The sequence below is a fragment of the Lutjanus erythropterus genome, chromosome 1, assembly GCF_056507025.1.
Source record: "Lutjanus erythropterus isolate fLutEry1 chromosome 1, fLutEry1.hap2, whole genome shotgun sequence".
NCBI lineage: Eukaryota > Metazoa > Chordata > Actinopteri > Lutjaniformes > Lutjanidae > Lutjanus > Lutjanus erythropterus.
Window position 1 is genome coordinate 14,412,086 of NC_139317.1, and position 17,665 is coordinate 14,429,750.

The window sequence follows — 17,665 nt, forward strand, 5'->3', positions numbered from 1 at the left end:
ATTAAAAGCAAACAAGCACAGAAAAAAGCGCACAAGGACAGACTTAAACATAAACACACAGTATATAAAGAATATAAAAGAAAACATACACAAGCACAGACAAACTGTAAAACAATAAATCCCTAACAATCTCTAATAAATCCCTAACTGTCGTCTCCGTATATATATATATACAGTTAGGGATTTATTTAAATGGTTAAGTTGTTGTTGGTTCTTTAATTTCTCACACACCCATTCAAGAACATGATGCATCTCCTGGTGCTTTCATGACACAGACTACAAGTCATAATCAATAACCAGCAGCCTCTGTCTGTCCTGCCATGGTCTTCCTTTCTCTGTTGGCTATTATTGCACACAAATAACAATCAGTGAGCCAAGCACATATGCGTGTTGTTACTTTTTTAAACAAGTGTTCCACATGGAAAATAAATAGAATAAAATTCCCATTGCTTCCAAGAGTAAATATTTGTTTTATATGTATTGTATATTTTCCATATAATGTTTATGGGGGGTATTCCTGCTTTATTAAAATGATAGTGACAGCTGGAGAGAGAACTGAAAGCCAGTGGGAGAGACGGGGATAACAATAAAATGATTAATGATATCATCAAGGTTTTTATACTTGCAAGATTTCACTTTCACTAATGATTGCCCAACTTACGTTTGATATTACACATACCTACAAATACACATACCTCGATTATTCCTCTTTCAGGGGAATAATCGATGAATCTGATTGGCTGAGGGTCCTGATAACGAACACCTACCCTAGTTCTAGTTCATTGCTCTGAATACACTGCACTGGAATGAGTAACCATAGTAACAGGGATGCAGTCAAAGCCTCCGTTTAGCCTACAATTTATTGCAACACATTAACAGTTAACATTTAATTACAAGAATGTCTAACATTTCTTTGAACCTGTTTAGAGAATATGACAACATTGAGGGCTGATATGCAACTGAAGACAGGGAAATTAATAAGAAAAGAGAAAACCACACATTATTAATTTAAAAAATAATTTTTCAAGTCAAGGTAGTCATTTTTTGTTGTAAAACTGTTCAAGTATAAGACAGTAAAGAAACATAATGAGAAAGACTAAGCTAACGTTAGCCGCTGAAGCTACAATGTTTGTGGGATTTTGTACTGGGTTGTAGTCACACGAGCAATGGGTCGCGCTCCTTCTGTCTTTTCTGATAAACGGACCAGTAGTTGCTAAAACACATCAAAATAACATCACAAGGGACAGCGATGTTGGCGTGTGGTGTGAGACGAGAGATGTAGTTCACTGAGGACTTTCACACAAAATTAAACTTAACTACAACAAACCTAACTGGGACCTTCTTGATTTGTAATTAGATTCATTGTTTGTCTCTCACCATAGACCACAGTTAATATTTTTTCTTGAAAGGGTTTTTAAATGCAATGTTATTCACTATAAATTGTGCGAGCATTATGTTAGCTTTCTAGCTCACAGCTGAGCCAAAGAGCTCTATGAGCTGTGCGGACAAGAAATTTCTTCCGCTGCCAAGTTGTATCTAAGGTTTATCATAATAACTGGAGTAGTGAACAATATTTCCATTGCGAACCTTGTTGGATGATTGTTCCAGGTATTATTAAGGTACTAACCCTGAGGCGTTACCAGTGAAATGAAGTTATGGCTTATGAATATTGCAAAATACTTTAAAACATAAATAAATGGTCATATTTGTTTTCTTTGGCTGATGGCTGATGATAAGTGGGATGATGCCTGATGATAATCAGGAATTGTTCATTAATTCCTGACAATGAATACCTCCCTTTCAGTTCCCAAATCAAATAACTTTCATATTACACAAATTTACTGACAAGCTTTGGATTGTCATACACCTTTCAGACATTTACTAAAATGTACATATGTATTTTCTTTATGGGTTGATAAATGCACAAATGCAGCATTTAACTTAAGGTAAGTCCTCATTCTGAGCACAAATACTTAAACGTCCATCACATTATAAACAGACATCTTTGGAAGAAGAGACGAGAGAAATATGACAATATTTCCAAAATATTTCCATATTCACACATAGTCACAGTAATACAGATTGCTGTCCTTTAATTTAGCTTTTATCTGCCTCTGTTGAGGTGCAACTTCCTCTCTAACCATCCTGTTCTGCTTACCATGTCATTTCGTTCACGGCTGCAGAAAGAATGCAAGCGTTTGCATATTTAGAATTTCACTCAATGTATATAATTTATGAATCTTGTAAAATTTTCATGAAGTGTAGCGTTGAGAGAAATTCCTGGTCAATGGATAAATGTAGGGCGAGAAATGAAAGAAACATGCACAAACTGCACGTATCAGAAAAGGGACCAGGGGGCAAACGCTAAGCACTCACAGAACTCCATAATGAATCGACCTGCTTTAAAGTCAGAAACACAACATAGATCAATTTTCACTTAAAGTTTACCACAGGAAACAATAAAATTAAATAAAATTCACTCTTTGTTTATGTAAATCCTCTCTGAGAAATGCATTAGGGCAGCAGCAGCAGCAGCAGCATTAAACATTTAAAAAATGTCTCTCCATCTCTTACTCTGTCCTCTCTTGTTGACTCTGCCGCGGCTGTCACTCCTCCCACAGCCGTCCTCCTCCCTCTATGTGTGGACTGAGGTGTTTTTTAACAAATCTATTATACTCATAAATGTGCTGACAGAAGGAATGATTTAAAATCAGACTAAAAATATTCAGTTCCATACAGTCAAGGCATAACATGTTGCTTTATCCACACAGGTGAATCTTTACTACAGAACATTATGATTAATGTAGCTCACTGTGTTTCACTAATGTGACTCAGTTTTATTCAGTTTAGCAGAGTAGCAGATTTCCACTGTGAGTCTATCTGTATAAGACTCAACGCTGTACAAGAAGTTTTTTAGTACACTGTAAAAAGTGCATTTCGGTTGTAGTTGAAGTAAAGTACTTTTTTTATGTTAATGTAATGAGTCCCATTCAGCTTTCTACTGGAAGTCAAAAATGAAAATTCAGTCATTATCTACTCACCCTCATGCTGATTGAAGATTGAGTTTATTCTGCTAGTCTGCAAAACACTGCTAGAGTTTCATGTGAAAACAGAGTTGCGGAATCTCCCAAACAATGGAGGTGAATGGTGACCAGTCTCCTAAAGTCCAGGCATGCCGTTTGCACACCACCACAAGACACACCTCCAGTTCAGACAGTGTGCACGTGAACGTGGTTCCATGCTAAAAATCTACAGTAAAGACTGAAGCTAAAAACATGGTGGAAGTAACAATTTTTTAGTCAGCTTGTCATGTTGGGGCTTTAGGAGACTTGGATTCCACCAGACAAGCAGTTTGGAGGCATTTTATGTTTTTATTCTGTTGTTTTTTTATGTTTGAAAACTGGTCACCATTCACTTCCATTGTTTAGGAGATTCTGCTGTTTTCCTGTGGATTGTAACAACTTGAATTTACACCCCATTCTCTTGACCCGCTCTTCATATTTCAGAAAGCTCATCAGTTATGTTTCTCATAGTATTACACTGAAAATGTCATGACTTCTACGTCTTTAATTTCCTTCCAGTAAAAGCTCACCTAAAATTATCTGAAACTGCTATTTCCAACTCTACTTTTTCACTCATAGTTTAAAAAAAGAAAGCTTCTGCTCTTCTCTATCTGTCATATATTCAGACAGAATTACAGCACACTGTCTTAAAGCAACATTATGTAACTATTCTACCTTAAAATAACAGCTTCAAAATGATTTTGATGCTACACTGACTTGTAATAAGGTGACTCTGCGCCCTGTACGTCTGTTTTCACACTATGTAACTTTGGTGGCTGGGCAGCATCAAGTGCACAAAGCTTTTCAGGAATAAGTCACACCACTGACATCACCGATTTTAGTGAAACTGGATCGTATTTTATGGAGAAAGCCTTTATGTTGGCAAGAGCTTTAAGAAATGAAAGGCTGTGAAACAGACACCGAGCTGACCTTCTTATTGGTACATAATTTTTGCTGGCTTGCTGTGCCTTGTGCTGTTGCACTTACTAGATGTTGTTGACTTGCTGGTTTTTGATCATACATTATGTAAATTAATCATAACAAATGCATGTGTACAGCTGTCCATATTTATGACTGCATGTATAAGTGAACTGCACTCTGAAACTGGCAAAAAAAAAAAAAAACAATCTTACATAATGTTCCTTTAAAATGGCAAATGCTTCTGGCATAGTTCTTGAATATCTGAAATGTGTACAGTATATCTGTGATTACTTTCGTCACTGGGTTATTTGGGAGTTTCACCAAAAAGGCCCCTGGTTTCTTATCTTTTTTAATGTATCACTATCACTAATATTTATTATGCTGCTTCATAATTATGTGTTCAGTATTATGTTCATGGTCATTGGTTGTACTGCAGGTGAAGCAAACTAAACCAGGCAATAAATATGGATTAAAATAAAAATCAAAATGCACGAAAGAACAGATACTTACTGAACTGATTATGTTTCTCGTCTGATGTCTGCTCCAATTTATTCATTGTATGTCATCAAGCAAAATTTGGGTAAATTAAATTTAGCAAAATGTGTCATACTCTACCCTATGATAACTTATGAAACTGAAAATGATTGTTGATGGATTACCTTTCATTTAGATTAAACTCTTAGTTAACATCACTTCATTAATGAGGCCTTGAATGCAGGTGGTAATAACAGTTACACTAATCTACCATTAACCCCATTCCTGTCTGATCAGTTTGGTGTTTCATTCATAACAATGTTGATGGATTTAAAGATGTTTTTAGCTTTTGGGAGTTTGTTTTTTTTAGGTGTATTCACATCATGTACTGAAGAGTTTGTTCCTGTTCTCTAAAACATTAACACTCTGCACACAATGGACAACATGCCAAACATGATGTGAAAATCAAGTCTGCAAAATGCTTGAATGAGCCAGTTTCACTGTATGTACAAATCTGTTCTATTTATTCCGCTGTTTCCAAGTCTCAGTCTCCTCAGCAGGTACACTGTCATTTAAGAGGTGGTCTGGTCAGCTGCTGCCAGTAATGCAGCATTTAAAATGAGAAAGGCTGTGCATTTGAAATTACTTTTTAGAGAAACCTGGGACCAGATTAGAAGTCCTAGATTAATCTCATGTTGTTCTAAAAATGAAGGGATTTAAAAGGCTCCAAATGCATGTCATATTTTCCAAATACCGGTCCATCTCTTATTGCAATCTATTTATTTCTTATGCTTACTAGCAATGTAAACAAGTATCACATAAAGGCCATTGATGGCTTCAGTATTTTTAAATTAACTGAGCAGGTACATGTAGGTACATAGTAAGTAATTAGTAAGTACTTTTTCCATTGTATATTATATCTGTGCAGCAAAACATTACAATTCCAATTACAAATTATGACAATTATTAAGTCGAAAGTTACTTAAAGTCAGACTATGTAATGTTTTAAACATGAAATAACACATTCCTTATTTTACAAATGATAATCTCATTGAATTCAATACAATACTCTCAAAAGCTACGACGTCACAGGGCAAACTGAATCAGAAGTTCAACTAAAAACTGAAAATGTCATAAGTAACTTTTGCAGCACGACATTGTTTACTCCCTGACAGTGACAATGACTGCAAGGTATGCATGCATACCATGTAAAAACAAGTGCCCAGTGCATAAACATAAACAGCCAATCATATCCCTTGATAATTGATCGTGCTTTGAGTGACATGCAAACAACCAATCATTTAGCAGGTGTGTTGTGAGGAAATTGTTAATAAAAATCCGTTTGCCTGAATAAATAAGGTGGTAAGGCAGTTAAATTCAACCTTTTTTCTCACAGTCTATTAAAAATTACCTTAAAAATGATCAGTTTCGACGGAAACATTTTATTGTGATTTTTGCCCTGTTGCCCTGCTCTTTCTCTTTGCTAACGGAAAGCTGAGAAAACCGGCGAGCTGTGTTTCAACAATAAGAAATACATTGGAAATCTTTAGGATTGAACACCATGAATGGAAAAATGGCTGATAAAGGTAAGTCAATTTGCAGACCTTGTAAAATGCAGAACCTCATGATAAGGTTAGCTGGTCACTGAAGTGAAGCAGTGGAGGAACCACAGAAGAGACTACATGGTTGTATATGAAGTAATTTGAAAGATTTAGGCTTACATGTTAGCTTTCTTTCATTCAAACTTGACTTTCTGAAAAACAAGCCACAGTTTGATATGACCAGTATAGCATAATGTGGCTAAAATTAGCTAATGATTAGCACAAGTTGCACAGTTTAGCTTAAAGGTTGAAAATAGTGCCTTTCTTTGATAAACATATTGCAAGGAAACAGCACGTAGAGGAAGATACAACAGCAATACATGAGCTGGGAAGCATGCAGTCACGTATGGTCGGCACTACTGGATGAGTCACTCCAGCAGGCCTTGCTTCCATGCATGCTAAGCACATTAATGGCATAAATTTAAGCACTTTTTTTTTTTGAAAAGCCATGGTTAGAAACCACATTATACACCAGCCTCTCTCAGAGAACATTCAGATTCATGCATACACTGTGATATACATAAACCATGTGAGAGTGCAGGTCAGTGCTACGAGACTGAAGTTTATGAGTTTGCACCACAAGCAACTGATGACATCAGTTGTAGACAGTGTTTCCCAGCTTCTGTGTATAAATTACCATTTTTGATTATGTTGATTTACAATGAATTAAAATCTGCTTGTGGCAGTCAGGAAGGTAAGAGGTCATAGAATATCTCAGCACAGACTTTTTATTTTTATATCACTAGTTAATGCAAATGTCTATATTATCATTGCATTTTTCTGAGATATTAAGCACTTACTCGTACGGTAACACTCTAATTGAAGAGGTAAGACTATAAGACTGTGAGACTGACATGACACTGTCATAACCGTGACATGACACCTGCCAAGCAGCAAATCCTCGTATGTGTGAAGCTGGAACTGGTGTATGTCAGGCTTTTTTGCTTGAAAAATTGCTCAAACAATTAATTAATTAATTAATTAATCTTTTGACTGACTAACCATTTACTCAGCTCTGGTTTCATTGTCTACATAATTACATTTGATTCTTCATCATCTACAGTTTTTAATATCTCAAAATACACTGCAACACAAAGACTTCATATCATAATAATGCAAACCATAAATATTTTCACCAACACTTTATTTTAAACGGGTGTGCATAAGACTGTCATGACAAAATCATAACCATGTAACGGCACCTGTCATGGTTGTTTTCATGAAGTGCCATTTGGTCAATGTGTCACTTTCAATGCAAAGCTGACATTGTCTTTGTTATGCCAACCTGACATTAACCAAGACAAAAAAGGTCACTGTTATGACATATTGGCATTAACTAAGACAACATCATGACATCTCTATGACAAGTCCAACATATACGACTTCACTCAAGGTCGAGGGAATTGTTCATGATACTATTATAAAAAGCCTTTGATGCGTAATAGTACTTAATGGCATCTCTATGACAAGTTCAAAATGTATCACTGTAGACGAGGTCAAGGAAAATTCTATGACACACTTATAATGGTCTAATGATGGCCAGTGATAAAAAAAACCAACCACATATGACACTTTAATGTAAAATTAAAATATAAGTTTGACAATGTCAAGTTGTCATGACAAAGATATTGACAGTGTATGTTGTCTCGGTTAATGTCAAGTTGTCATAATAAAGACATCTCAAACAATGTCAACGTTGCTTTAAAATGACACTTAATGACACATTCATAAAGACTTCTTTATGTTCATGACAGGCGGTATGACATGGTTATAAGAATGCCATATCAATCTTATGCACACCCCTTCAAACAAAGTGAATGAAATGAATGACTGTGAATGAAAATGACGGTCAGACCTACAGAAAAGAGAAGCGCTGTCTTACCTTATGCCTGCACTTAAGCACCACTCCATAAGCTCCTGGACAGAGAAACAGAGAGACAGAAAAGACACAAAAGATTTAAAAAAAAAAGTGAGAATAAACATCTTTAATTTTGTTTTACCCTCCTAAACCTTGAACAAACATGTTCATAGAAAACAAGAGCAGTAGGTGAGAACCACCAGAGAAACAACGGTTAATAGGTGAGGCGGAGGCATACGTACTCTCCCACACACTCAACACACACATATACATATACCTTTGACAACCAACACACACACACACACACACACACACACACACACACACACACACACACACACACACACACAGTGTCCCTGTGGCTTTCTGTCTTTGCTAAGCACATTATGTTCTCGCCAGCCAGACATGTATTGGTCGAAGTTAATTATTTTCCAAATCTTTCCGAACCACCTTTGTTGCCACTCAAGTCACACTTAGTAAAATAAGCTTAGATAAACTCTGCTAATCTCAGACACTACACGTCCAGTCCCAGTTGTGCCTGTAGGCCTACCAGTTTCAATTTTTTATTCAACTGGGGAACGAGGCAGGAAAAAACAAATCATCTCCGTAATATTCCTCCTCATTTTTTCCTAATGCATTATGTTGCTAAGCTTCGTAAAACTCTGACCATCAGTGTCTGACAGCCATGTCAGTCTAATGTTACGTGCATTATTCCTCGCAGTTTGTCAGAATCAGAGATATTGTGCATGACAGACAAATGAATCAAGAAATAGATAAAACTGAGGTGTAGCTCTTTGCCATGTTGCTAGTTTACAAATGGAAATGATGTTGATGACACAAGCCTTACACTCTGAATCATGTCCCAGTTGGCTCAGGGGGGATGTTCTTCATTTCAGCCATCAGTGTCACCTGGTCTGGTGTTTGTTCTGGGATTTAAAGGATTTTACAACTTGAGTCTGATAAAGAGCTGAGGTCAGACTCTTTTCCCTGCTTAGCCTCTGTCGTATTAGCATCTGTAACAAACTGGCTTTCCCTTTAGAGGGTACTGCATGTGCTGAAACCACATAATAGTACTTTTGTTAACATCCCCTACTACAAGCCTTGTTGTAGCTGTAGCTGTTGAATACTGACAGAATCCTTGATTTATGTTAAGGTCTTCGGGAGCTAGTTTTTCACCCTTTCATCTTTGGATACAGATGACAGAAATACAGTGGTGATGTGAAAAGGCCATTTGCGAGGTCTGCTTGCACACAGATCACAAATGGCTGCAGCCTAGTTTCAAATAATTTCACTCACAAATTGAGATAAATTTCCGAGTTCTTCTGTACTGAGCTCTCACATGCTATTGCATGGGTTACAAATATGTTGGTTTTGATTATTGAAATGTGTAAAATTTTCATGAGAGGAAATGATCCTGTGTCGCAAATTACTGTTTGCGTGTTGGTGAGACGTGCTTCAGAAACGTTTACAGTGTTTTCTCCATAAAAATGCTTGGTGAGTGGTGGTTGGAGCATTTTAAAGTCATGCCATGGCTCTGAAAGTAAATTTGTTCAACATCCCATTATCCAGGAGGCTCCATTATCCACTGCTCTGGAGGCTCATTGCTTCAAACTTATATACGTAGCTTAACTGACATAACTAACATACTTACTTTAACTCAAACCACAGTCTTTTCCTAAACATAATCATGAAAAGTGCTATATAAAGATAATGAATTATTATTATTAAGTATTTTTTGATGCCTAAACCTAACCAGACTGCAACCACTTCACAGCGCTAACCACATGTTTATTATTGTTTATTATTGTTCCCATGATGACGAAAGTCTATGACGATGAAGGTCACTTGACTATTGCTATGATGAAGATCACCTGAAGAAGGCCACCTGATGTCTGCACATCAAATTACAGTAAGATGTTGAGTACAGAAAGCTCCAAGGAGAGTCAGAGTGTGTGTTTTTTGAAACAAAGGGCCTCAGGAGCAGGGCTTTTTTTTTTTTTTACTCCTGAGGAGTATTTCTGTAAGAATCCCAACAATGGAGCTTAAAATTCTCTTGTGTTCATCTAACCATGAGCTGAAACTAAATGTTACACTTTGTGGAAACCTGAAAATGCAGTCGTTGGATTCTGGTTGAATTTGGAAATTCAACAATTGATGCAAGTTTTTTTTTTTTTTTTTTTTTTTTTTTTTTTTTTATTCGCTAATTGCAACAACAAAGTGTTTCTCTGATTCATGACTGTCTGGCCTCATTGGCGGCTGAGGCTCACAGATACTGAGAGAGGCCTACTTTGAATAATTTGACATGTCAAACAGAAAAAGCATAATTTCTTAGGTAAAACATTGAGGAACATTGACAACATCAGTAAAATAAAACTAACGTAATTTTACGGTGGTGAAAATGAATTCCATCGAAGTCTTTCCATAAGAGTTATTTTAAAGATGTTACAAACACAAACACATTACACACATGGTTGTTTTAAAAACGTTTCTGTGGCTTTAAACTTTCTATCATTGAATTGCAGTTCTTTGTGTATCTAACTTTTTGATTAATGTTTGCTGACAAGCACTGATGTAGATCACAGCTACTGAGAATTATCAACAGTACAATAAACACTCGGTTAGTCTGTCTTCTCACATTAGACTGAAGCGAGGGATGCATGTCAGTCCAACTCACTGAAATCAGCTCCGAATGACGCTGCCGACTGAAAGAAATCATTTCTGCACGCTTTGATGTGTGAAGGACCTGTGTGCCGAATACTTGCAAGTCATTTGCAGCTAGACTTAAAATCCCATCCTCATTTATTTCATTTTCTGACCAGCCATCAGTGCTGTCACTGGAGCAAGAGATGACAGGCCTTTTACATTTGTCAGAAAATACACAGAGAACCACAGACGCACACAAACATGCACACAATGAGGCTTATCATGACCTCAGTATTTTAGATATTTTCACTGCAAGAGGAAAAAAAAACAGGTCAGGAAAAATTTCATCCTTTTATATATTAAATTTTTCCTTGGCTTGAAAGTGGTCTAAAGATACTAATAGAGTCTGAAAAATATTGGTATAAGCCTTACAAAAACTAAATGTCACTGCTATTCAGTGAAAACATGTATCCCCTTATATAGTTTTCACATTTTCAGATCTGTTGAAGGATCCAACGTGTCCTCTAAACTTAACAATCGATGTGATTGCCTAAAAAAATAACCTATAAAAAGCCACGGGTCTGATTGAAGCTTAGGCAAAAATATTTGGTAATGCTTAGGGAACAATCGTGGACTGGATTAAATGAAAACAATGCTGGCTGTTTGCCACAACTCTGAAATGTCTCTCATGTTAAAGTCATATGCTTTTTGGTGGACCCATCCATACACCTTGACCTCCTCCCTCTGAGGTTTTTTTTTGGCAGCACTAAACCAATATCAAGCTACATTCACCTTTTTAATGTCAGACAAAAGTCATAATCCACACACCTCTAGAGGTCTTTGTCGGGCAAACATAAACATTTTTTTTGCTTGACAAAAACTAGTCAAAACTCTCAAATAATAGCCAGGGGTTCCAAATAAAGGCTGGGTAAAAAGACAACAACAACAACAACAAAAAAAAATTTTGGGAGGATACTGAAATTAGCCAATGATTCCCAAAAAGACCACTGTAAGACTATTATAGTGTACAAGTGACAGGCAGCATCGTACCTTAAGGAGGCTACATGACCTGATGTTAAACACGCTGTTAACGTTGTGGAGAAGTCAGAATATGATCAGATTAAAACAACAAAACTACTTGGTTAATTTCAGGAAAACATCTTGGTTTGGGTTAAAAAAAAAAAAAAGGTCAAATGTATGTAACTCAAATTACATAAGACTTTGAATAAGTGAACTTTGACTTCTGTTTTTACAAGGGACACAAACCTGAACCATCCTCTTCCCTATGCAGATTTTCTTGATCTTTCTACTGCTCCCTCATAATAACTACCGCCACTAGAGGTCGCTGCCTAAAAATGAATATGGTCGTTTTTCTGATGAGAACAGATGAGACTTAGCTTAGCTTTACTCCACCATCATCAGGCCATTAATCAGCGATTGGCAATATCTTCGTCCCCCCTTAAATCCTTAATTCGCCGCATGAAAAGAGTACAAAGAGTCTAATTCTGAAGGCTGTTTATCTCTCACTCCTCACCCAGCTCAGTACACAGTGTGTACTGCGCCGCTGGATGAGCAGCAGCGGCTACATTAGCAACATAAAAAGACAGATATCGCCCCAAAAATCGTCCCAAAAAGGTGACCAGTGATGGATTCAGCCCATCTTCGATAGACAATATATTCATCCAATCGCCTAGTCCTAATTTCCACAGAATAAATTTCACCAGTAGCCCACTACACTCATTCTCCCTGTAACATACTAGGTAATTCACCGAATAATTCCAGTTGCTTTTACTCTGCTGTTTTCGCTAAGTGACGTTTAGTTACAATCTGTACAATTCAACACTTCCTATAGATTAATAGTCCACCAGTACAGGGATGCATTACACCCTTTGAGCAGCTGGAGGGCTTTTAATGTGAAACGAGGCAAAATGGATGCAACTCAAAATAACTGTAGAATAGAAACAGTATTTCTGTCAGAGAAGAGAAAGTCAGAACAGCAGAGTGACAAGTATATCAAATTAGTGCAGTGAAAAGGCACACTGTCAAGACAACAGTTAAACATGAAGAATGTTTTGAGTTTGCATTAACAGAAAATTAAAATGGGAGCAGATCAGGAAACAGGGATGGTTCTTACTAGAAAAAAAATGCTCAAATAAACTTATAAAACAGGGAAATATAGGAATAAAAACCAGTCTAACATAAGCCTGTTTCAGATAAATTCTTGGTTCTTTCTGCAGTTGAGGTAAATAAAGGCCATGGAAAGTACTTGAGAAAACATGGTAAACAAATGACTAATGCTGTTGTTTTCCTTGTGAGGACAGTCTCAATGCTAAAAGAAACTTCTCCAACCTCTCAGGCTCACAAAGTGTGTTAAAACACTTCTGCGTTGTGTCTAAAATGCTAAGCTCTTCTAAAGGGGACATGCTGAAGATAGAAATGAGGTGTAGGTTTCAGCTGGATGATGTTAAATGCACCTAAGGCTGCTAAACACCAAAATTCCCATGAAAAAAACACAAGGGGGACGACCTCAGCATCCCTGATCACCAGGATCAGAGTCACAGGTTCACAACGGTACGTACAGTCCTCACGTTCTGCAAACATGCAATAAAATCCACTGTGTAAAACCACCCACCTTCTCCCACAATGCCAAGGACTTCAAACTTATTCATCACATCACCGAGGGTGGGGGCTCCTCCAGCAGGTGAAACGAGCTGCTCGGGTTCTAGCGAGGAGACTCCTGCTTCGACTGGCGGCTGACGGAGTGAACTGTAGAGTCCAGGAGAAAGGTGGCAAGCGTCTGACCACACCCCATCTTCACTCCTCTTCTACTCCAGCTTCTCTGCTCCTCGCTCTACAGCTCGCTTCCAGCCTTTTGTTAAATGTCAGTTTGTTTTATTTATGGATCTGACTCAAGTTGTTTCAGTTGTCTCCGAATCCCTTTTATTCCATGTCTCGAGGTTGTCCGTCTCGTACTTCTATCCAAACCTCCACACGGTCGTACCTGGAGGGCCAGAGACAAAAGCAAGATGTTATTAGGTGTTGTCGAAGGGTCATTCCAAGGTCCCACTTCCCATCATTCCTTGCACAGGCAGTAGCATGCTGGTGGTATTCCTGGCACAGATGGTGGCTAACTAGGACATGTAGATGCACAGAAAGGCATTTCCTTCAGGACACATTTAAATCATGGATGACTTTAGCATGACTTCCACACGTTCATCCTGTCCAATCTACTCCCACCAGCCACATTTAATCTGGAGGATGCTGCAAAGGTGACGGTTTAGAGTGGATGTACAACAGCTGGCAGCGCTGTTAAGCCGTACCTGCTTTAAAACATGTTTAACTTTGTAGTTCACTGGCAGACAGTTGGTCCACCACTTTAGTCTAGACTGAAATATCTTAACAACAGTTGGGTGTACTGTCATGAAGTTTTGAAAAAATACTAATGGTCCGTCCAGGGGATCTATCCTACTAGTGAACTCCTGACTTTTCCTCTCGTGGCACCATTTTTGTTTTATACTGAAATGCTTCCACAACCACTGGATGGATTGCCAGAACTATTTGGAGTTCCCATGATCTCCCCTTGTTTGCATGTGTTTCCTACAGGGGCTCTGGTTGTCTAGCCTAACACTTAGGATGGGTTAAACGTAGAGGACAAATTTGCCAATGAAGATGAAGGGTAACTTAACTAATTTGGTACCATGGTGTTAAGAGAACCAGTCTTAAGGGACTTGGAGATCCTCTGACTCCTCCTTGAGCACCAACAGCCAGGTTTTCACTTATCCATTGAAATATCTCAACATCCATTGGATAGGTTGGCTCAATTTTTGGTTCCAACATTCATTCATTCAACAAGTTTGACGATTTTAGATTCAACTTGATGAAATCAAAAAAGATTTACAACTCAATTTGGACTCTAACACCACTAACATGTGACTAAGGTTGTTCCAGTGCCAATACCGATATTGCCTAAAATACAGTGAGTATGCAAGTCTATGCACCAATCAAATACTATAATAATCCTAAAATGGGACCCTGTTGCTTATCTGCACTGTCCCATATGCCATTTTTCCCCCAGGATGGCAAAGTCATGTTCTATGGGAGTGATTCACTGTATGTACTTTTTCATGTTTTGCAAAGGGCTTTAACTGAGACAGGCCATACAACAATGATAGCAATCATATAATCACGACCATACATGATTAGTAGTTTAAGTTTGTTTAAGCGTGTTTAAACACATATATTTCTATGTTTAAATGGTCAGTTTTGGTCAATATGCAGACTTCAGGTATTGGAATCGGTATTAGCAGTGAAAAAACTGTAACATCTCTACTTGTGACTTCACTTGGTTTTGAGCCTTTTGACCTGAAAATACTTGATACCTTCCTCTGAGCACAAATATTAAATAGTATGTTATTTAAAGTGTGTGACAGAAATCAATTCATTTCCCATCATTTCATGTGCCAACTAATGTAAAAAGCTGTTCATTCTCAGCAAGTCAACACGTAATTCCTCAGATCCACTTTGTTTTGAACCAATCTGACAGTATCCAATCAAGATGCAGGAGCGAACCATGAAGAAAAGATTAGCATTTCTGCTTTAACCCAGCATGTTTATATCTTGTGTTTTTATAGCTGTGTTCACTAACGTGCACTAATCCTAACAAAATAAACAATTAAAGACAGGAAATGAACGTTAAATTTCTGAACTCGAGTTGGAAAAAATTATACCAGAGATTGTTCGCACACAAAAATGAAAAACTATGCAGTGGTCAACAAAAAATGAACTGAAATATGCAAAATGTGCAGGTCGAAAATTAGAGATGGAGAAATAACAATTCATATCTTTGTTCAACATTTGTTGTACAAATAAGCTAAGTTGAGGCTAATATTGACAAGGTTAGGAAGCTAATGCTTAGCTAACATTAACTTAACAGCTAAATAAGTTTATAAATCAATGGGGTTGGAAAATCACAATTACATTATGACTTGATTAGGACTTGAAACTCAAAGTTCAGGGCTCACGACTTGCCTGTTTTGAGTTTGGACTTGAGTGCAAAGACTCGAGACTTACTCGTGACTTGCAAAACAACGACTTGGTTTCACCTATTAGCAAATGTTATCATCCTCAGGATAAACTGTAATAACTTTGGTGATCCCTGAATTTTAATCATCAAGTCAAAACTGTGTCCAACACTTTGGAATATGAGGAAATACCTGCACGTCTAAGGACATTCCCATCAGCCTCAGCTGCACTCTCAGTTGTACCCAGTGTATAATTATCCTCAGCTCTCTGTTGCTCCCACATTCAAGATGTTGATCTGAACAGGTTGAAATGTGTGATGATTTAACACTCTCACAACTCAGATTCTTCCCGTGTGCTAATATTTAGCCCTTACTTTGCTCGCCCCTAGAATTTCCAAGAACACGTTCTACATTTATTCACACTCAATGATAAATAATTTTATTTAAGGAAGAAAAAAGAAGGCTGAGAACAATTATATCCAAAAGGCTTAGATCTCCTCCTGTCACCCGTCCAAAAACTGACCACGGTTATTAAATGCCTCTTTTGTAATGCGAACACTGTTGGACTGGAACCATCAAAGCTTCTCACAGTATCAGTCCAACTTCATTTGTATAACACTTGATTTATTCAGCAGTGCACAAAAAAACACTTTAATGTTGATTTGGCTCATGTGCCTGTGTGGGCGTTTTCCTATGCAGTGTACACTCCACACAGCTAAGTCTTTCCAGGGGAAGTCAGTGGTAAGGTAAGGAGGATGTTGAGGCCATCCATCCTAGTCATTTAAGGATATGGTGCTGCCACTGGGGGGTGATCCGATCCATATTAAACCCCACAAACCTGCAACTGGACTGGAGCGACCTAGGATGCGTTATTTCATGTACTCCAGGAAAGATGTTCCTAAAAAATGGGTACAGCACAAGGTCTCCTTGCAGCCATCAGGCAGACAGCTGGTAAATGGAAATAAGGTGGAAACATCCCTGTGAAAGTGCTGAAAATATTGACAGACATTCATCCTGCAACAAACGCCTGTTGGCGTCTGCACGCACAGAAAACCACAGGAATGAGTGAGTTTGAGAGTGTGAATTTAATAGGCAGGTGCGTGCGCCAGCGTGCACGATTGTGTGTGCGCGTGTATGCGTGTGTATGTTGTGTGTGTGTGTGTGTGTGAGAGAGGTGAGAGCGAGAGGGGATAGTAATGCTGCTCTCTCTGCATCGAAACTGCGTCTCTCTCATCGCTGCGTTGCGGAGCGCACCACCATTCCATCGCTGTCCACGCGTTTCTCAGCCTACACAGCAGCCAGTGCATACATTATATCGTAGTTCACGGACCAATGTTCACGACAGTGTTGCACAACAAGATCCACAAATAGCGTTTACCCATAAACCCCATAATTAGAGATCATTTCACGCACGCAAAAACACACAAAAAAAAAAATGAGAGCAATGATCCGCCACAGCCTGGCGATCATTCAAACCAATGAAGCTCTTTTACCTGCAGATGTGATGTGTCGCCTGTGTGAGGTGAGAGAGCTCAATCTGTGAGGCACACAGCATCATGCCCATGAAAATGATGATGTGGGAAGACGAAGAAACATCATGTGGAGCGACGGGATGGAGGGGGGAAAAGCCCGGGCCTGCCTGTGCGTCGTGACACGACCAAATATCCTTTACTCACTCAATCTCTGGAGGGAGATGAGACCGAATCCGCAGGCATAACGCCGCCGATGACGGGGTATCCATGTACCGTCAACAGTTCTTCAGAGGCTCCGTGTTCATAGCGTCCTCAGCATCAGCTGGTTATAGCAGCAGAAATCGTCATTCCTGTGAGCGACGCAGCGCGCAGCCAATAGAAACTCGGACGTCTGCGCGTTCCAGCAGTGGTTTTTACATTCAGTATGAGCCGTGATAAAATAAAACTTTGGGATGGAAATCTAAGACAGCTCATAATTTGTTCAGTCACAAATAGTTCTGATATTAATCTCCCTCAGATGTCACGCTGTCAGTGCCTGATGGTGCTGTTTCCTGCCTCCTTTTGGTCCATGTTGTGTCAGTGATTAAAAATCTTCCTGCAGCTCGTCTCCACT

The 17,665-nt window shown here is 38.4% G+C and overlaps 1 protein-coding gene across 4 annotated transcripts in view; it reads right to left on the reverse strand.

Moving 5' to 3' along the window:
* Nucleotides 1–17,378, reverse strand: part of cdkl5 (cyclin dependent kinase like 5) — a 54,816-nt gene extending 37,438 nt beyond the window's left edge. For 3 of the 4 annotated variants that reach the window (XM_084714399.1, XM_084714393.1, XM_084714380.1), the window contains exons 1-3: nt 17,074–17,354; nt 13,192–13,560; nt 7,941–7,975 (exon numbers count right to left, since the gene is read on the reverse strand). In XM_084714399.1, the coding sequence (XP_084570525.1) occupies nt 7,941–7,975; nt 13,192–13,228 (72 nt within the window). In that variant the 5' untranslated portion in view covers nt 13,229–13,560; nt 17,074–17,354. Of the gene's footprint in view, nt 1–7,940; nt 7,976–13,191; nt 13,561–17,073 lie in introns of all 4 variants that reach the window. The other variant, XM_084714387.1, reaches the window with a different exon arrangement.
* Between the last annotated feature and the right edge of the window lie 287 nt (nt 17,379–17,665).